Here is an 18,455-nt window from a genome sequence, read left to right as displayed (position 1 = left end):
ACAGTTAAATTAATCAATTTAGTCCTTTACAGAGCAGTTTAAATTAGTGCCATCATGTGAATCAATTCATTCCTTGTACCAGTAAAAAAATGCCATTGTTGGTCGAGAGGGTGATGAACACTGCAATTGAATCAAAGGAAGACGACAATCATGTACAAAGGGCTTCTTCCCAGTCGCAAGCCAGTGGTTGGTAAGATTCTGATCCATCTAGTGATAATGGTTCAACAACAGAATGCAGATAACATACCACAACAAAATGGAAAACTTGAAAAACGTCATTTAATGCTCGAATACCTTAAAAAAGAACGCAGATCATGCCAAAGTCACTTCACAATTTGGCTAATTTATTGATATACATACAGTAAATGTCAAAAAGGAAATGTAGAATAATTCTCGTTTCTATTAGAAAAATTCTCAACACTGTACATGTTAAAGTTGGCCGACAAAACTAGAAATGTACAACTCCGGCATTGTAACTCAATCTGGCAAAATGAAGATGAGCATAAGACTACAATTTCAAATACTGGATAAAAGAATTAGGCTGCTCTTCTGTAAGGGATCCAAAAAAATAACTTGACCCTCCAGTATGTAAATCAAAATGGCACCGTGTACGGCAATGCATACATCTCAGCATCCGGGAGATACTGTGCCCGAGGCCATGAAGTTAAACTAGGATGACACATAACATCATTATCATCTGATCTTTTGGCCGCTGATTCACCAAGCAGCTTTTTAGGAAGAAGCCAGTCATCAACATTATCACAATAGTTTAGCTCAGGTTGTAGAAGAGGTGGAAACCAATCATCAATCGGAGCTTCATACTGCAATGCAGCCTTAATCTTTTTGTCTTTGGATGATGTTCTAGAAGAAGAGGGACCTTTTTCCTTCCATTCAACATCATGCCACAGTTTCTGTTGAGGCACAGGAACAACATAATAACTTGGTTTTGAAGAGGGAGAATGCTCCTTCCATCCAACATCATGATGCAGTTCCCGTTGAGGCACAGAAGCAACATAACATGAATCTTGATTAGAATTCGTCCTTCCACCACTAGAGCAAGCTGATTCTTTACTGATAGATGAATCAGATCCATTAGACTTTTTCAAGGTAAATCGAATCTTTATTTTCTTCCCTGTACATCGAGCAATACACAAATCAATATCCCAATACGACTATATTTGGATTCCTCTAAGAAACTAAGAGAACCAATACAACGGTAAACAAAACTCACCATCAACCCGGCATTCGCTGTGGAAATCTGTTTCCCTTTTCCTCTTATGACTGTTTTGGCTACCATCAGATATATAGCCAGCTGGCGGCCCATGTTCTTCGGTAATGTCACTTTTCTCCAATTGAACTTCATCTTTATATCCAAACTGAACATCAACAAGCTTCTCAAATTTCTTGGAGAGACATTGAGTTTTATCCTTTCCCTTCTTATTCTGGTTTTTCTCCCCTTCCCTCTTCTTATGTAACTTGTGCTCTGATTTTGGTAGAACCCTTTCTCTCTCAAGCTTTATTGTACAACACAATAAGAAATTTAGATGGGTACGAAATGGAAGACCAGAGAACCAACGCTTTTTACCAAAAAACAGACGTTTGGGGGCTCATTACAAATTGTGGCAGGGATATACGAAAGACCAATCAGTCAATAACAGTTACCCAGATTTTCAGCCTTACATAAATCAAATAAGTAACAAGACCAATTCTCGAGAAAAGGAATAAAAGTTCTAACAATAAACCCTAAATCCGAAGTGTTCTATTAACTACAATAATTTTTTAGACATATGTTATTCAAAAACCCTTAACCCAAAGAATTCCATTAGTACGTTTAAACAACAGTTGTAGTACATATATTTGCGATTTAAAAAAATCCTAACCCCAAATCGTTTTAGTTAACCTGCCATAGTTCTATGAAAAGATCTTTTTTATTCATAATAAATAAGAATAGCCAGCAAAGCAATTTAGTTTACATACAATCATTAGTTTACAAATCTTACAAATACACAATACAAATCATAATCAAGCATCACAAAAGCATGCAGTTGAGCAACAAAAGTGAAAGTCACAAATACTTTTGCTCTACGAACCTTAATCGATTCGACCAATCCCTGCTTTAAATGTCCAGGAGGCCGGTAAGGAACACAACGAGGCATAATCGGATTTTCTTTTCGAAAATACCGAGATCTTCCTCGCAGAAACTATGAATCAGTGAGGGAAGATTGTTTCCGTACCCAGAAAACTTATAGATCTCAAAGCTCTTCTAAGAATTTTCGCTTAAAGAATACGCGTAATCTATGCGGCTGCAACTAGGTTTTATTTTCAGACCTCTTAATCTGACGAGGCGAGCTTGGCATTATATAGCGTGAGAAAGCTAGGGCTCGACCGACTTTACAAAGTCGGCTCTTAGAAGTTTCATTTTGTTTACCGAAAATACCCTTCACTCATTTCCGATTATTAAAAGTGCTCTTATCTTTTTAACTTTACTGTCAAGTTGCGTATACAACTTGTATTCCGTGTTACAATTTGAATTTTAAACTTTTGCAGATAATTTTTTTATCTCGTTATCTTTTGTGGGGAACTTCGATTCGACTCGCGCGGTAGAAAATGCCACGTAGGCGAAGCTTAAATTTGAATGCCCCACGACAGCTGGAAAATCCTGCAAGTTCGGGAAAATGGAATACAGACTCAGAGTAAGGTCAAATAGCCCGTGACCCTCGGTAGAGCCATAACCGCCGCTGGCGGCGCCACCGTACATTCGCCTTTTGGGTACTGTAATTACACGAAAGAGTAAAACATGTTTCGGTTAAAGGGTTTGTTCGTGAGTAATATTCGATGAACTCAACAGATCACGGTCACATCAAATAAGGATTAATGTGGTCTGAAGAATGGGCAGGCAGATTGTGGGTTCCATTATTTGAATGGGACCTGAAAATACGGCTTGCCTGCAGCACCGCCCCCCCCCCCAAAAAAAAAGAGTGTTTAACAATCTGAACGCTGGCCGAGAAAGTTGCTGAAGCCAATTATCTAATTTCCAAGTTTTATTTTCTCCTGTATTTAACCAGTGGGAAAAAGGAACTCAAATGTGAGAGAAATTTTGTTTAATTCCAAAGCAACAAGAAGGTGATTCTAGTAGCAGACTGGCAGCTGGGTAATGAGGTGACGTTTCTGGCCCAGACAAGCAGTCTCCACCACACTAGCCCATTAATCTAATGGCTTAAACACGGCAACACAAAAAGCTGAAATTTATTATCATAAGCCTCTTCATAGCCACCTTAGCTCAAACACGATTCGCAATTTGCAGATCCCTCTGCATATAATAATTGTCGTTTTATCCATTACGGCTATGGATTTATTTAGTAGAATTCCCATATTATATACATATATATAAAGAGAGATGTCGTTATATTTAAAATTTAATCGAATCCAACCTATAATCGGAGAATAAAATGTCGTATTGTTTATTTACAAAAACTTAAACAGAAAAATTTATTAATTTTTATGATGAATTATATTTTTTGGCCCTTAACTTTGTTTTTGGTTTTATTTTGATTATTTAACTTTAGAATTTGGCAATTTCATCACAAGTGTTTTAAATTTCAACCATTTTAATCACTTTGCTATTAGATTTTAAAATCATTTAAATTTTTGAGCAAATTTTATGTAAATCTCCTTGGAACTTTATTCTGAAAATTATATTTTGGATTTTTTTGAAATCTAAGCCGTGAAGAGATAAAATTGAAGAAAAACATAATACATTTTGAATTCATATTTATCAGACGATAAAAATTAAAATCAAATAAAAATAAAATAATGAATAAAATTTTATTAATTTTAAAAATAAACTGAAATAAAGAAATAGATGGAGAGAAAATCATATTGATTTCATATCATAAATAATATAAGAGATTATAAAAAGATATTCCAGCCATGAGAAGAAGAAAAGTTAAAATTTTAGAAATATTCATAAAATTAAAGCTTGAAGTATTGGCATTAAACTATTTAACTGTTGAACAACAAAACAAATAAAATTTAAATGTTTAATTATAAATTTATCTTTTTAAAAAAAAATACGGAAAAATAAATGGTAAAAAAATATAATTTACCCTTTTTATCGGTGGGAGTGAGTGGAGAATCAAAGAATAATTAATAAAAAAAAGTTATTATTTATTGTTTATATTTTGAATTTATTGTTGATTTATAATAACAGATGGCCGGGAATCAATGGAAACTATTATTCAGCCTTTTCCAATGACTAAAAACTGACAAAGCACACCAAACTTCTGATTTCTTCCTCTCTATAACGTCTGACCCTTTCACGTCCCAATCCACTGAATTCTCTTTCCCTTTTCCTCTTCGTCTTAGACCCTACACTTGGGGGTGGGGGGTGGGTTTTTTTACACTGACACCGTTTGATTATAATTTTACTTTTTTGACACCGTTTGATCAATATTTCCAGAACTAGCACCTTTTCTGCTGAGTTGGTAAAGGCGCGTCCCCGGGGGCGCGCATTACCCGTGTTTTTCGCTGAGTTGGATGCCACGTGTGAAAGGCGCGTCCCCGGGGATGCGCCTTTGCCAACTCAGCAGACACGTATTTTATTATATAATAAATAGTTTATTTTTATTATTATTATAAATTAATAATATATTATGTAAAATGTTTCGATTATAATGTAAGAATTATCAAGTTTCGAGTATTTTTTATTTTGATTATCGATCTATTAATTTTATCAGTTAATTATTTAAATGTTATCAATCAATATAGTCATCTCATATCAATATTTAACGAAAATATTGATGCATAAGTTAATAAATTAGTATAATTACATATTTAATCTTCAAGACTTACATATTTTATAAAATTAGTCTTATTGAAAATTTAATTTAATAAATTTAATCCTCTAATCAGAACATGAAATGTGTCATCGTATACATAAATTTTTTAATAACTTTTAATTTGTTTAATTTAATATTTTTCTCTACTTAGAAGGTGAAATTATTATTATATTTTAAAAAAAATTATAACTAATAATATTAAATATTATATTAAATACATATATTAAATATATTTATGAATTTAAAAGTTAAAAAAAATTATTTAGGTGTACATACATTGACAAATTATATAAATGCAATAACATTAAATTATTAGAAATAAAAACATTCATTTAAAAACTTTAATTACATAAGAGTTAACGGTTATATGATGATAACAGAGCTGAACATTTTTTTCTATTATGCCCGATGTTTCTACAATGCCCACATCGTTTTTGTTCTGTTGACTTCTCCCGAATATCCATATCACAATGTATTCTAGTAGATTTTGGACGACCTGAGTCCCTCAATAGCAATGGATCTGGTACAATTGTAAGCCAAGTTTGAATCTCATTTGGGTCTCTTTCGTTTCCTATGGGCGGAAACTCAAATTCATATACCTTGAAAACTTGTGAAAGTTGGTATACGGGATCAACATAATTTTTGTAGTCCAAATGCGAATGTGAGCAAGCAGCAATGACATGAGAGCATGGATATTTGAGTGCTTGAAAGAAACCACAATCGCACCACCTCTCTTGCAGATTAACTCTGAAAGAGTTAGCTTCAATCCCTTGCAGCGGACGTGGCATTTCGGTTACACGAAACAATTCACGGGTGCAAGAAAAATTTGTAACTAACATCCCATTTGATGTAGCCACTTTTTTCTGTAAATCGGCTACTAGTCTTGGGTGGTAAATATGTCCGTTTTGCATCCAAGTAAGAGCTTGTCCACCGAGTTTTGCAAAGAGTTGACCCAAACGAAAATAAGTCGTTTTGACCAACGCCGTGACTGGTAAATGACGCGCCCCCTTTAAGGTTGAATTTATTGCTTCAGCCAAGTTTGTTGTCATATGACCATAGCGATACCCCCCGTCATATGCATTTGTCCACATTTCTTTGCTGATGTCCATAATGTACTCGCACCCCTTCTTATTTTTGCCAAACAGCTCTTGTAGCATCGACTCAAACCTTTGAGGTAAGAGTTCGTAACCTAAGCCATTAGGAATATGTAATAGTTAATATGAACTATAAATAAGTAATAAGAAATTGATAGAAAAATTGGAAAAAAGTAACATACACATCCGCACGACTAACTGACGTTCATCGTTCTTCTTGTATTTTCCGTAATAGTTTGCAGCAATATGACGGACACAATAACGATGTTGAACATGTGGAGGTCTATACATTGTACCCAAAGAGTCCATTGCTGCTTTTATCCCGGCTCCTCGGTCTGAAATAATGCATAGTCGTTCCCTGGTAACAACATGTAAACGTAAATTTTTAAGGAAAAAAGCCCAAGACTCAGTGTCTTCTCCTTGAACGAGGGCAAACGCAACAGGAAGAATATTGCGGTTTCCATCTTGGACCACAGCCAATAATAAAACTTGCTTGTATTTCCCATACAAGAAAGTACCATCAATTTGGACAATTGGTTTACAGTACTTGACTGCATTAATACACTGAGGGTAAGTCCAAAAGACTTGGTAAAATTGGCAGCGATCGCGAACCATTCGATCATTCACGTAATGATGTTGAGTTTCGAACTCAACAATTGTCCCGGGATTAAGTCTTTGCACAATATGAAACCAACTGGGCAACTCGTTGTAAGAGGAATCCCATTCGCCATGAAGTTTGCAAATGGCATTCTGTTTTGCCAACCACGCTTTTTTATATGAGACAGTGTACCCATATTGTGACTGTATAGCAGAAATCAACACTGCAACAGCTATATGAGAGCTTTGCTTCACAATGGGCATGATTGCTTGACAAATAATGTTGGAGTCCAAGTTGGGATGATCCTGGTTTATACCTGTTGCACAACATGTATGAGGACCGTTGTATCTGGTTAGTTCCCATAAGTTGTTCTTCCTCTTCCTCTTTGATACACGGACCATCCATTGACATCCGTTGTGACGTTGGACGCAGTAGCAGACATATTTCTCCGTGTTAGATCGATCAACTCGGGACTGAACTGAGTTACGAATATTGTAACTCTTTATTGCCATCATTGCTTCCTCCTTCGATGCGAACTCCATTGCCAATATGTAAATTCAGGCTCATACATTGCATCATAATCAGCCTCATACATATGTGCAGGAAGTTCGGCTGGTGTTGTATTTATCGGAACGTCATCCTCGTCATCATCAGAATGTACGTTAAACTGTGGTGAGTCAGGTTCAACGAATAATCCCGTTTCAGCACCATCTGCACCTGGCTCCCGAAGAGGTTCTTTTGGTGGAGATGAGGGTTCCTCCGATAATCCAATGTTGAGGTCAAATAAGTTCCCGCTTGCGTGTCCTCCCCTTGAACTTGAGGCCATTGTATCATGTGGGATGTGAATAGACTGTCGTCTCGTTGGCATTTCCATATGTAAGTCGAAAACATTGGCAGATGAATGTCTGCCCCTTGAAGTAGAAGAGATGTTGCCATATGGATTATTGGTGAAGCCACGTGGGTTGAGATCATAAGCAGTTGCAGATGAATGCCTTCCTATTGAACTTGATGGCATGGTATATGGCGTTGGATCCGCCATTAATGATGTGAAATCATTACAGATAAGTTGTGTCGGGCTATCAACTTGATCAGTTTGATATGCAATGCCAAAGTGAGAGGAATATGAGAGACCACGAGTTACACGAACCTCAATAAAAGTGGCATACATTTCAATAAGAGATTGTGAAGGCGCGTTCCCGGGGGCGCGCCTTCCATTATTTCGTCAGAGAATATTATCATTGCCCTATTATGTCACTCATGTCCCTCGGGGACACTAGATATATCAGTACCTATTATTTCACTATTCACATGAAGGCGCGTTCCCGGGGGCGCGCCTTCCATTATTTCGTCAGAGAATATTATCATTGTCCTATTATGTCACTCATGTCCCTCGGGGACACTAGATATATCAGTACCTATTATTTCACTATTCACATGAAGGCGCGTTCCCGGGGGCGCGCCTTCCATTATTTCGTCAGAGAATATTATCATTGCCCTATTATGTCACTCATGTCCCTCGGGGAATAACTTAAATTTAACTTCTTTTGAAAGTTCAACAAGTTAAGAATAACTTAAATTAAAACGTTATGTGAAGTTTGAATAAATTAGATAAAATGTTATGGATAAATTGAATAAATGTGAAGTGATAAGTTGATTGTGACATTGAAATTGTATGGAATGAGCATTGAAATGTGACATTGAATAAATTGCCAATTCACCCCCCTCTTGGTTGATTACGTCGATCGATGAACTCAACATAAGTTGATTTTAATGTATACGTTTTAATATATATGTTAATGATAAAATCATATGTATGGATAAATTTAATTTCAATTTAAGTATTGTGAACTATAATTGGAATATAACTTTTAATTTCGAATACAATTGGAATATTAAGTTGAAATTTAATGTTAAATTTCGAATACTATAATTTATATTTTAAATTTAAATTTGAATAATATTATTTTTATTTTTATTTTAAATTTCGAATAATATAATTTGTATTTTAAAAACATTTATCAAACATTTAATGTTAAATGTAAATAAAAAATAACATTAAAAAATATGTATGTAACAACCATGAAACATTTAAATAACATAACCAAATTACATAAAATTCTAAAATTTAATTATTTAAATAACATTAAATATAACTGGATCACCGATGTCGTCTTCTCGAATGAGTTCCACATGGCGGTGGTTGCCTATTTCGTGGAGGATTTCTTCGTGGAACTTGTTCTTCAGTCTCCTCATCTTCACTATCATCATCAGCAGCATTTTCTTCATTTGGTGTAGATGACGCTGAAGGGGCTGAAGGGCCTGTATAAAATAACGACCCTGGAGGAGTGCTAGTAACAATCCCACCGCTCCCCGGGAACTGTGAAAACTGTGGAAACATTGGCATCGATGTATGTGATCCAGATGAAGATTGAGGTGTCTGCGGAGAAGCACCACCAGCCAAATAAGATGCATATGAAGCATATGCTGGATCATTAAACATAGTCGTATATGCACTTCCATATGGTATAAAACCCTGCGGGCTAGGCATGTAACCTGGCGGGCTAGGCATGTAACCTGGCGGGCTAGGAATGTAACCCTGCGGGCTCGGAATGTAACCCTGCGGAGATGGCATATAAACTGGTGGGCTTGGCATATGAAGTGGAGGGCTGGGCATGTACCCCTGCGGCATCGACGAATAAGGATGTTGTGGTAGGACTGATGCAGAACCGGTAGCGCCTTCTCTCCGTCCACGCGTCGGGGGACGATGATATTGAGACGGGTGACGTCTTTCTCGGCGCCTAGGAATGTTAACCCCTCGTGCTTCCGCCGAAAGTAGAAACGGCTTCCCATTTTCATTAAACCAGTCCATATAGTTATCCGTAACCATATGACCAGTTTCAGCGTAATATTGTTGATGGGCCAACAGTGTATATCGGTTCTCCCAAAGCGCAATCCAATCTCTGTGTCTCACCACCCAGTTAACATCTTTCTTTCCCCGTCTATCTATGTTATGCACGTCGTCTAAATTTCTAGGAGCTCCAGGAATATATTGCGTACAACCATACTGACGGAGCACGCGATCAACTGGATGCCACTCAATAATAGCATAACATATAAGAGGTATAACCGATATCCATACCTCTAATGACCCACTAAGGTGGGGTGGGATGCAAGCTTTCACTTCATCGCTCGCATAAGGTATCCACTGAAACTGAAATATAAATATACAATTCAAATAAATAAAATATTCTAATTATATCTAATATTTTAAATTAAAATATTAATAATTAAACAAATTTAAAAACATACCTCAGACCCAGCTTTCGTATCAATAAGTAAACGAATTTCCTCTAACCCAGTAGGTATACTTTTATGGTCCTTTCTTTTCATCGACCACCTATGAAATATAATATAAACTAAATATCACCCTATTTAATTGAAAATATTTAAATCAAAATTTAGTTCGAAAATTACCTCAACAATAAGGGGAATACGTATGGTTCATTCACGATCGGGCATAAGAAAGGCATGCGGAACCACGCCCATGATTGTAGAAGCAGAAGACATCCACCGATAGCAGTTTTCTTATAATTCGTCGCCCGACACATTTCTCTAAAGAGAAATGCCAAAACTGCAGCACCCCAACTATATCTTCCAGCTTCATCAAAATCGATCAGATGCCGCAACCACATACAATGCACCTGGTTGCGAGATTTGTCGGGCATCAATATTCCTCCAATTATTCGTAGAATATATGCCCGAGCACATGCCTTTGCTTGATCCTCTGAAGCATTTTCATTTAAAACCTCAAAATTAGCTTTTAACCAAGATAAAGCTATTCTACCTCCATTAAACTCTGGCGGAGCAGCTCCAAGATAATCAATGCACATTGATTGCCAATCACCATCCGCCATACCACACATCATATTTCCGTCGACGGGAAGCCCCAGATGCATAGAGACATCCTCCAATGTAATTGTTGCCTCTCCACATGGAAGGTGAAAAGTGTGTGTCTCGGGCCTCCACCTCTCAATCAGTGCAGAAATTAGGACAGGTTCGAGTTTGCAACCGCCTATAATTGTTGCAATATACCCGAACCCAGCAGAAGCCAAATATGGCAAAATACGTTCCGGTGTCGGTATACGTGGATTTTTAATAAAAGTTTCTAAAATACGATCAGCATCCTAAATAATATATTATAAAAAGTAAAAATTAATATAAATTCATAATAACTTTAAAATAAAAATAAATTTAAATATTAACATTAATTATAAAAATATTACCATATCGCTAAAATGTCTGGAGATATGATCAATATCCAATCGCAACAGCATTTCGTTTTCCATTATAACTGTAGACAAAACAATATAATTAGCAAAAAAATTAATAATTCTAAATAAATAATAATTATATAAATATTATTTTAATAAAAAATAATATTTACATAAATATATTAATATAAAAAATAATAACTATTTAAAAAAATACTAACATAAAAATAAATTTCTTACCACTAATAACAAATTTAAAACTCAAATAGTTGGAGAATTTGAGTTATATAAGAGAGGAGAAGATGATTTTGGTGTGAAGAATGAGTGAGGGTTGAGGGGGTTTATATAGGGGAGGAGGAGGGGTAGTTAGGAAAAACGGATGGGGGCATTTATGACATTTAATGGAAGGCGCGTCCCCGGGATGCGCCTTCCACACGTGTCTGCTGATATGGCAAAGGCGCGTCCCCGGGGACGCGCCTTTCACACGTGGCATCCAACTCAGCGAAAACACGGGTAAAGCGCGTCTCCGAGGACGCGCCTTTGCCAACTCAGCAGAAAGGGTGCTAGTTTTGAAAATATTAATCGAACGGTGTTAGAAAAATAAAATCAAAAACAAACGATGTCAGTTATGTAATTTAACCACACTTGTGTCTTTCACAAAATCTGAATGCATACGTCGTCTTTGTATCTCTCTCTCATACGATTTATAACCCATACTTGTCGGTTTTCCCCCACTCTATTTATAACCCATCCACGGCTTTCTTCCACCATTGTCTGCCGATTTTCAGTTTAACTAGAAAACCCAGACTAACAATGGTTTACGCCGATTAAGAAATAAGTGAAAGTCTCAGCTTTTTTTCTTGCTTTGCTTTGCTTAGTTCTGATGAATGCTTGGTGATGGTTATTATGGCTGCTGAAGCACAGTTTTGTTATGAAAATTTGGGTTTGCCTTTGCCCATTCTTCCATCATTTGAACCTGGTTTCAGTCTCCAAGAATTTCCTTGTCAACAAAACGCTCAGAGCTTGGCTTCCATGACGGTTTCTCAACCTTTAGATATTCATCTGGAGATTCAGAGACAGGAACTTGATTGCTTTCTTCAGTTACGGGTAAGAAATTCATTATATCATTTATGTCAACTGTTTTATCTCTTTTCGTAGCTGAAAATTCTCTTCTTTTTTCATGTTCTAAAACTCAGAATGAAAGACTAAGATATGCATTACAAGAGCAAAGGAATCAACAAGTAGGGAATTTGTTAAAGACTGTGGAATCAAAGGCATTGTATTTGTTGACGCGAAAAGAAGAAGACTTGGCACGAGCAACAAAGAAAAGAATAGAGCTTGAAGCATGCTTAAGAGAAGTGGAAATGGGAAGCGAGTCATGGAAGAGACTTGCGGAAGCCAATGAATCAATGGTGTTATGTATGGCTCATAAAAAGTCTCGTTGTGGGGTTACGAATTATGTGGGTTGAGGGTGTGGGGGCGCAGCCCCCGCGGTACGGTACAGGGTTGATTTTGTAATTATGTACCAGGGTTTTCTATTATAAATAGAGATGTAACCTAGACCTAAAATATCATTGAATAAAACTTCTAGCGCCGCCTAGGCACCGAGGACGTAAGCACATTGCCGAACCTCGTAAAATTCTCGTGTTCTTTCGTTTTCTTTACCCGTTTTCGTCAACAATTGGTATCAGATGTCAGGAGCAAAATTCGAAGTCGCGAAATTCGATGGTCAGGGTAACTTCGGATTATGGCAAACGAGGGTGAAGGATCTATTGGCGCAGCAAGGGATCTTGAAGGCTTTGCGACCTACAAAGCCGGCGTCGATGGATGAGGAAGATTGGGAAGAATTGCAGCAGCGAGCGGCAGGAACCATACGATTATGCTTGGCGGACGAGGTCATGTATCACGTCATGCATCTATCGTCTCCAGACGAAATTTGGAGGAAGTTGGAAAGTCAGTTTATGTCCAAATCCTTAACGACAAAACTGTATCTGAAGCAGCGGCTGTATGGGCTGAAGATGCAGGACGATCACGATTTGGCGCAACACGTGAATGTCTTCAATCAAATCGTTTCTGATCTGGCTCGGCTTGATGTGAAAATTGAGGATGAAGACAGAGCGATGATTCTGTTGTGTTCGTTGCCTTCCTCTTACGAACACATGGTGACTACTCTTACATATGGGAAAGAGACTATCAACGTTGAGGAGATTACTGCAGCCTTGTTGGCTCACAACCAGCGGAAACAGAATGCAGGGGAAAGCTCTCAAGCCGATAGCTTATATGTCAAGGGTAATCGAGATCGTGGACGGAAGCCAGAGAAGGCAGGGTCCGGGAAGCGGAATTCCAGATCCAAATCCAGGGATAAGAAGACGATTCACTGTTACAAGTGCAAGGAGGCGGGACATATGAAGCGAGACTGTCCGAAGTTGAAAAAGCAGACCGATGAGAAGCGTGATGGCTCATCCAAGTCTGTGAACGTGGTCGAGGATGATACTTCTGATTGCAGTGAGGGTGATATGCTTTCTATTTCAACGACACAATTGACGGATGCTTGGATTCTTGATTCTGGATGTTCTTATCACATCACGCCAAATAGGGAATGGTTTTCGACATACAGGCCGGTTAATTCTGGTTCGGTTATTTGGGTGATGATCGATGTTGCAATATTGTTGGTATTGGTGATGTCAGAATTAAGATGCACGATGGCTCCGTTCGGACGTTGAGTGGTGTTCGACATATCCCAGACTTGAAGAAGAATTTGATTTCCTTGGGCACTTTGCACAAGAATGGTTTTATCCCTAAGGCTGACGAGGATAGGGAAACCATTCGGATTGTTAAAGGAGCATTGACTGTGATGAAAGGCAAGATGACTGCAGGGAATATCTACAGATTGTTAGGGAGTACCGTTGCAGGTGGAGTTCACTCTGTTGAGTCCTGTGATGATACGACAAAATTGTGGCATATGCGCCTTGCTCATCTTAGTGAACGTGGTATGGCAGAATTACACAAGAGAAACTTGTTGCATGGTGTCAAAAGCTGTAAGCTCGATTTTTGCAAGTATTGTGTTCTTGGTAAACAGACTAAAGTCCGTTTCAAGACTGCGAAGCACACAACTCAAGGGATTCTTGATTATGTGCATTCTGATGTATGGGGGCCTTCCACGACATCGTCTTTGGGTGGATCTAGGTACTATGTTACTTTTATTGATGATTTTTCACGGAAAGTTTGGGTGTATTTTTTGAAACAGAAATCTGAAGTTTTTGAGAAGTTCAAGCTGTGGAAAGCTGAGGTAGAAAACCAAACAGGACGAAAAATCAAGTGTTTGCGGTCTGATAATGGTACGGAGTACACAGATTCACGGTTCCTACAATTCTGTAAGGAGCATGGAATTCAGAGGCATTTTACAGTGCGCAAGACACCACAACAGAATGGTGTTGCGGAACGAATGAACAGGTCGTTGAATGAAAGAGCCAGATGTTTGCGGTTGAATGCGGGCTTCCCAAACACTTCTGGGCTGAGGCTGTTAACATGGCGTGTTACCTTATCAACAGATCGCCAAGGGCATCGCTGGCTGGTAAAGTTGCAGAAGAGGTATGGACTGGTCATGATGTTAGTTTTGATAACTTACGGATTTTTGGTTGTCCTACTTATGTGCATGTACCTGCTGATGAGAGATCCAAACTTGATGCAAAATCGAAGGAGTGCATTTTTCTGGGTTACAAGAAAGGTGTCAAAGGATTCAAGTTCTGGGATCCAGTTGCGAAGAAAGTTGTGATTAGTAGAGATGTCGTTTTTATGAACAGTCTATGTTGCAGCAGAAGCAAGACACGACAGTGGTAGATTTCGAGCAGTTTCCAGTTGAGAAACCAGAAACTTCTCAACCGACTTCTGGTGGTTCCACTACGGATGATTTGCAGGATTATAGTCTCGCCAGAGACAGGGTGAGACGGACGAATATAAAGCCTCCGAACAGATTGGGTTTTGAAGACTTGGTATCTTTTGCACTTACTGTTAGCAGTGATGATCCAGTTACTTTTCATGATGCCGTTACTAGTCAGGAAAACGACAAGTGGATGGCAGCCATGGTTGAGGAGATGGAGTCTTTGAATCACAATCGCACATGGGAGTTAGTTCCCCTTCCTGAGGGTAAGAAGCCGATTGGTTGCAAATTGGTGTATAAGAAGAAACCAGCAGTAACAGAAAAAGAGGGGGAGAAGTTCAAGGCTCGTTTGGTAGCGAAGGGTTTTTCACAGCAGAAAGGAGTTGATTATGATGAAATCTTTTCTCCTGTGGTCAGGCACACTTCAATCCGAGCAGTACTTGCATTGGTGGCTAGTTGGGATTTGCATTTAGAGCAGATGGATGTTAAAACTGCTTTTTTGCATGGTGATTTAGAGGAGCAGATCTACATGCGGCAACCTGAAGGTTTCACTCAACCTGGAAACGAGCATTTAGTTTGCAGATTGAAGAAATCTTTGTACGGGTTAAAACAGTCTCCGAGACAGTGGTATAAACGGTTTGACTCCTATATGATCAAGATTGGCTACAACCGATGTGAGTATGATTGTTGTGTCTATGTTAAGAGCCTTGATGATGGTTCTTTTATTTTTCTATTACTGTATGTTGATGATATGTTGATTGCTGCGAAGAACATGGATGATGTTATCGGTTTGAAAACTTTATTGAGTCAGGAATTTGATATGAAAGATTTAGGTGCTGCAAAGAAAATTCTTGGAATGGAAATTTGCAGGGACAGAGACTCAAGGAAACTGCGGCTATCTCAACGGGGTTATGTTGAGAAAATGCTAGAAAGGTTTGCGATGAGCAGCGCGAAACCAGTTAGCACTCCATTGGCGAATCACTTTAAGCTCTCATCAGAACAGTGCCCTAAGACAGATAAGGAAGCTGAAAATATGGCAAAGGTTCCGTATTCTAATGCTGTTGGCTGCTTGATGTATGCGATGGTATGTACTCGTCCTGATTTAGCTCATGCTGTTAGTCAAGTTTGTAAGTACATGTCTAAACCTGGTAAGCAACATTGGGATGCAGTCAAGTGGATCTTTCGGTACTTAAAGGGTACTGTGGGACATGGAATTGTTTTTGGGAGTCAGCGGGATAATCCTTTGGTTGTAGGATATGTGGATTCAGATTATGCAGGTGACTTGGATAATAGAAGATCTACGACAGGGTATGTGTTTACTCTTGGTGGAGGGCCTATTTGCTGGAAGTCTACTGTTCAATCTGTCGTGGCACTATCTACAACTGAAGCTGAATACATGGCAGCGGCTGAAGCTGCAAAAGAAGCTTTATGGCTTACTGGTTTAGTGAAGGAGTTGGGTGTTCAACAAGGTAGAGTTCAGTTGCTTTGTGATAATCAAAGTGCTATTCACTTGGCTAAGAATCAGGTGTATCGTGCTAGAACTAAACATATTGATGTAAGGTTCCACAAGATCAGAGAGTTGGTTGCATCTGGAGAGGTTTTGTTTCAGAAGGTACATACTGATGAGAATGCCGCTGATATGTTCACCAAGCCAGTTACGACAGACAAGTTCAAGCATTGCTTGGACTTGTTGAATGTTTCGAGTTGTTAAAGAAGCAAGGTAACCCAACCCACATTGAAGTTTCCAAGGGGCAGGATATTCGCCAAGGTGGAGATTTGTTATGTATGGCTCATAAAAAGTCTCGTTGTGGGGTTACGAATTATGTGGGTTGGGGGTGTGGGGGCGCAGCCCCCGCGGTACGGTACAGGGTTGATTTTGTAATTATGTACCAGGGTTTTCTATTATAAATAGAGATGTAACCTAGACCTAAAATATCATTGAATAAAACTTCTAGCGCCGCCTAGGCACCGAGGACGTAAGCACATTGCCGAACCTCGTAAAATTCTCGTGTTCTTTCGTTTTCTTTACCCGTTTTCGTCAACAAATGGCTATGGATCTTAGCAAAAGACTGGAACAAGCTAAAGACAGAAGTTCAGCTGAAGACCAAGAGTCCTGCAACAAAGATCAACAAGAAGGAAGTGACGATAAGATGGCTTGTAAACACTGCAACTCTAGGAGCTCATGCGTTCTTTTTTTACCTTGCAGGCACCTTTGCTCCTGCAAATCATGCGAACCATTGCTTGTTTCTTGTCCCATCTGTAAATCTGTAAAGGAAGGGAGCATTAAGGTTTTTTTGGTTTAACGAAGGAGAGTTGTCCATACTTGAACTGACCACGTGTTATCGTTTCTAGTTTATACTGTATTGGTTTGGTGACTTTTTTACCTATTTTGGTTACTCTTTCCCTGATTTGGGTTTCTATCCCAAAATGAAGAAAAAAAAAGCTTAGATTTGTTTAATGAGATTGATTTTGATTTACGGGAAATGACAGCTCTCTCTCTAGGTTTAAACAGCGTACTGTTTTTGTTCAACTGGCAAAAGAAAGATTTGATAGCCAATCCCTCGAAATAGTTGTGGAACTTTCCCACCGTCACCATTTCCCTTTTTTTTTATCCAATGTATTATCCATTGAAATGACACAAGCTGTGGAAAGAATAAAAATAAATCTGGGAAAGTTTAAAGAAATTCATCCCAGGAAAAAAAAACCTTGCTCGGTTAAATATATTTTATTAGTTCTTTGTTTGGGAAATTTGAACCAAAATCTACGTGTGGGGGTGGATATGTTGGCTATGAGCAATGAGGAGAAGGGATGGGAGATTATTTTCTTTGTTATAATATATATATTTTTTACAGTTTCAGTATTTTATAATGTTTAAATATTATTTATTTATTTTTTTAATTAATCATTGGTACTAACTAATTCAAATCGGGTACTGTAGAGGCGAGGGTGATCCTTCCAATTCAGTTTGCTCCATTCACAAACGCAATAATTTAAACTCTTAGGGGCTGTTTGGTTCGGGGAATATGGGATTCTCATGAAAATGGAATCTATATTTTCCCGTTTGGTTGGTCGAGAATCTCATTCCCGATAATGTTTTATTACCAAAAGTGGATTTTTTGGGTATATTACCGGGAATGTCATTACCCCTTTCCCTTAGGTATTGTTAGATTACCGGCGTTTTGGACTAAAATGCCCTTAAATTTTTTCCAAAAATATTCTTTTTCTGTCATTGAATAATAAAAATTCTATGAAAGTTAAATTACAAATTTATCTTTAAATTATTTTAGATTTATAAAAAAATCTATAATTAAAATTTTATATGAAGTTCAGGGGTTAAAATAAAATTTTACCCTTTTATTAAATATTTTTATATTTTCAATTTTGTAAAATATATATATATAAATTTTATGAATTTAAATTTTTAAAAAAATATATATATAAATAATTTTCAACTTATTAAAAAACAAATATATAATAAGGACAATTTGGTTAAATATACATTCCAATAATTTTTTATTCTTTTAACCAAACAAGGTAATTTTACATTTATGCTAAACCAACCTAACACAAAAATACAACATTATCAGTAATCCTATTATCTGGCAATCTTTTATTTCCACTGGTAATCTTACATTCCGTTATCCAAACGCACATTTAACATTGTTTAAGGGTCTTAGTGCTTCATCCCACTAGACTAACTTATTGTTGGTATTTTTTACTTATTTTAAAACATTGTTTTATTTCTTTGTAAATTGATTAAAAAAATAATTTACA

At 37.6% G+C, this 18,455-nt stretch overlaps 3 protein-coding genes across 3 annotated transcripts in view; 2 read left to right on the top strand and 1 right to left on the bottom strand.

Annotated features, from left to right (window-relative positions):
- Positions 1 to 8,515, top strand: part of LOC120160514 (UPF0307 protein SG0165-like) — a 30,184-nt gene extending 21,669 nt beyond the window's left edge. The window contains exon 7 of the mRNA XM_039170924.1: positions 8,483 to 8,515. The gene's annotated coding sequence lies outside the window, so the exon portion shown is untranslated. The remainder of the gene's footprint in view (positions 1 to 8,482) is intronic.
- LOC120160181 lies at positions 381 to 1,907 on the bottom strand. Its single transcript, XM_039170601.1, has 3 exons — positions 1,901 to 1,907; positions 1,232 to 1,606; positions 381 to 1,132 (listed from the first exon to the last, which is right to left on the bottom strand). The coding sequence occupies exons 1-3, from the start codon at positions 1,905 to 1,907 to the stop codon at positions 594 to 596; spliced, it is 921 nt and encodes a 306-aa protein (XP_039026532.1). The 3' UTR covers positions 381 to 593.
- Positions 8,516 to 11,707: 3,192 nt separating the features above from the next.
- On the top strand, positions 11,708 to 16,952 carry LOC120160180. Its single transcript, XM_039170600.1, has 3 exons — positions 11,708 to 11,908; positions 11,998 to 12,220; positions 16,744 to 16,952. The coding sequence occupies exons 1-3, from the start codon at positions 11,708 to 11,710 to the stop codon at positions 16,950 to 16,952; spliced, it is 633 nt and encodes a 210-aa protein (XP_039026531.1).
- Positions 16,953 to 18,455: the final 1,503 nt, after the last annotated feature.

The sequence above is a fragment of the Hibiscus syriacus genome, unplaced genomic scaffold (assembly GCF_006381635.1).
Source record: "Hibiscus syriacus cultivar Baekdansim isolate YM2019G1 unplaced genomic scaffold, ASM638163v2 tig00111392_pilon, whole genome shotgun sequence".
NCBI lineage: Eukaryota > Viridiplantae > Streptophyta > Magnoliopsida > Malvales > Malvaceae > Hibiscus > Hibiscus syriacus.
Note: the sequence above shows the minus strand (reverse complement) of the source record. Positions and strands in the feature narration are given on the sequence as shown.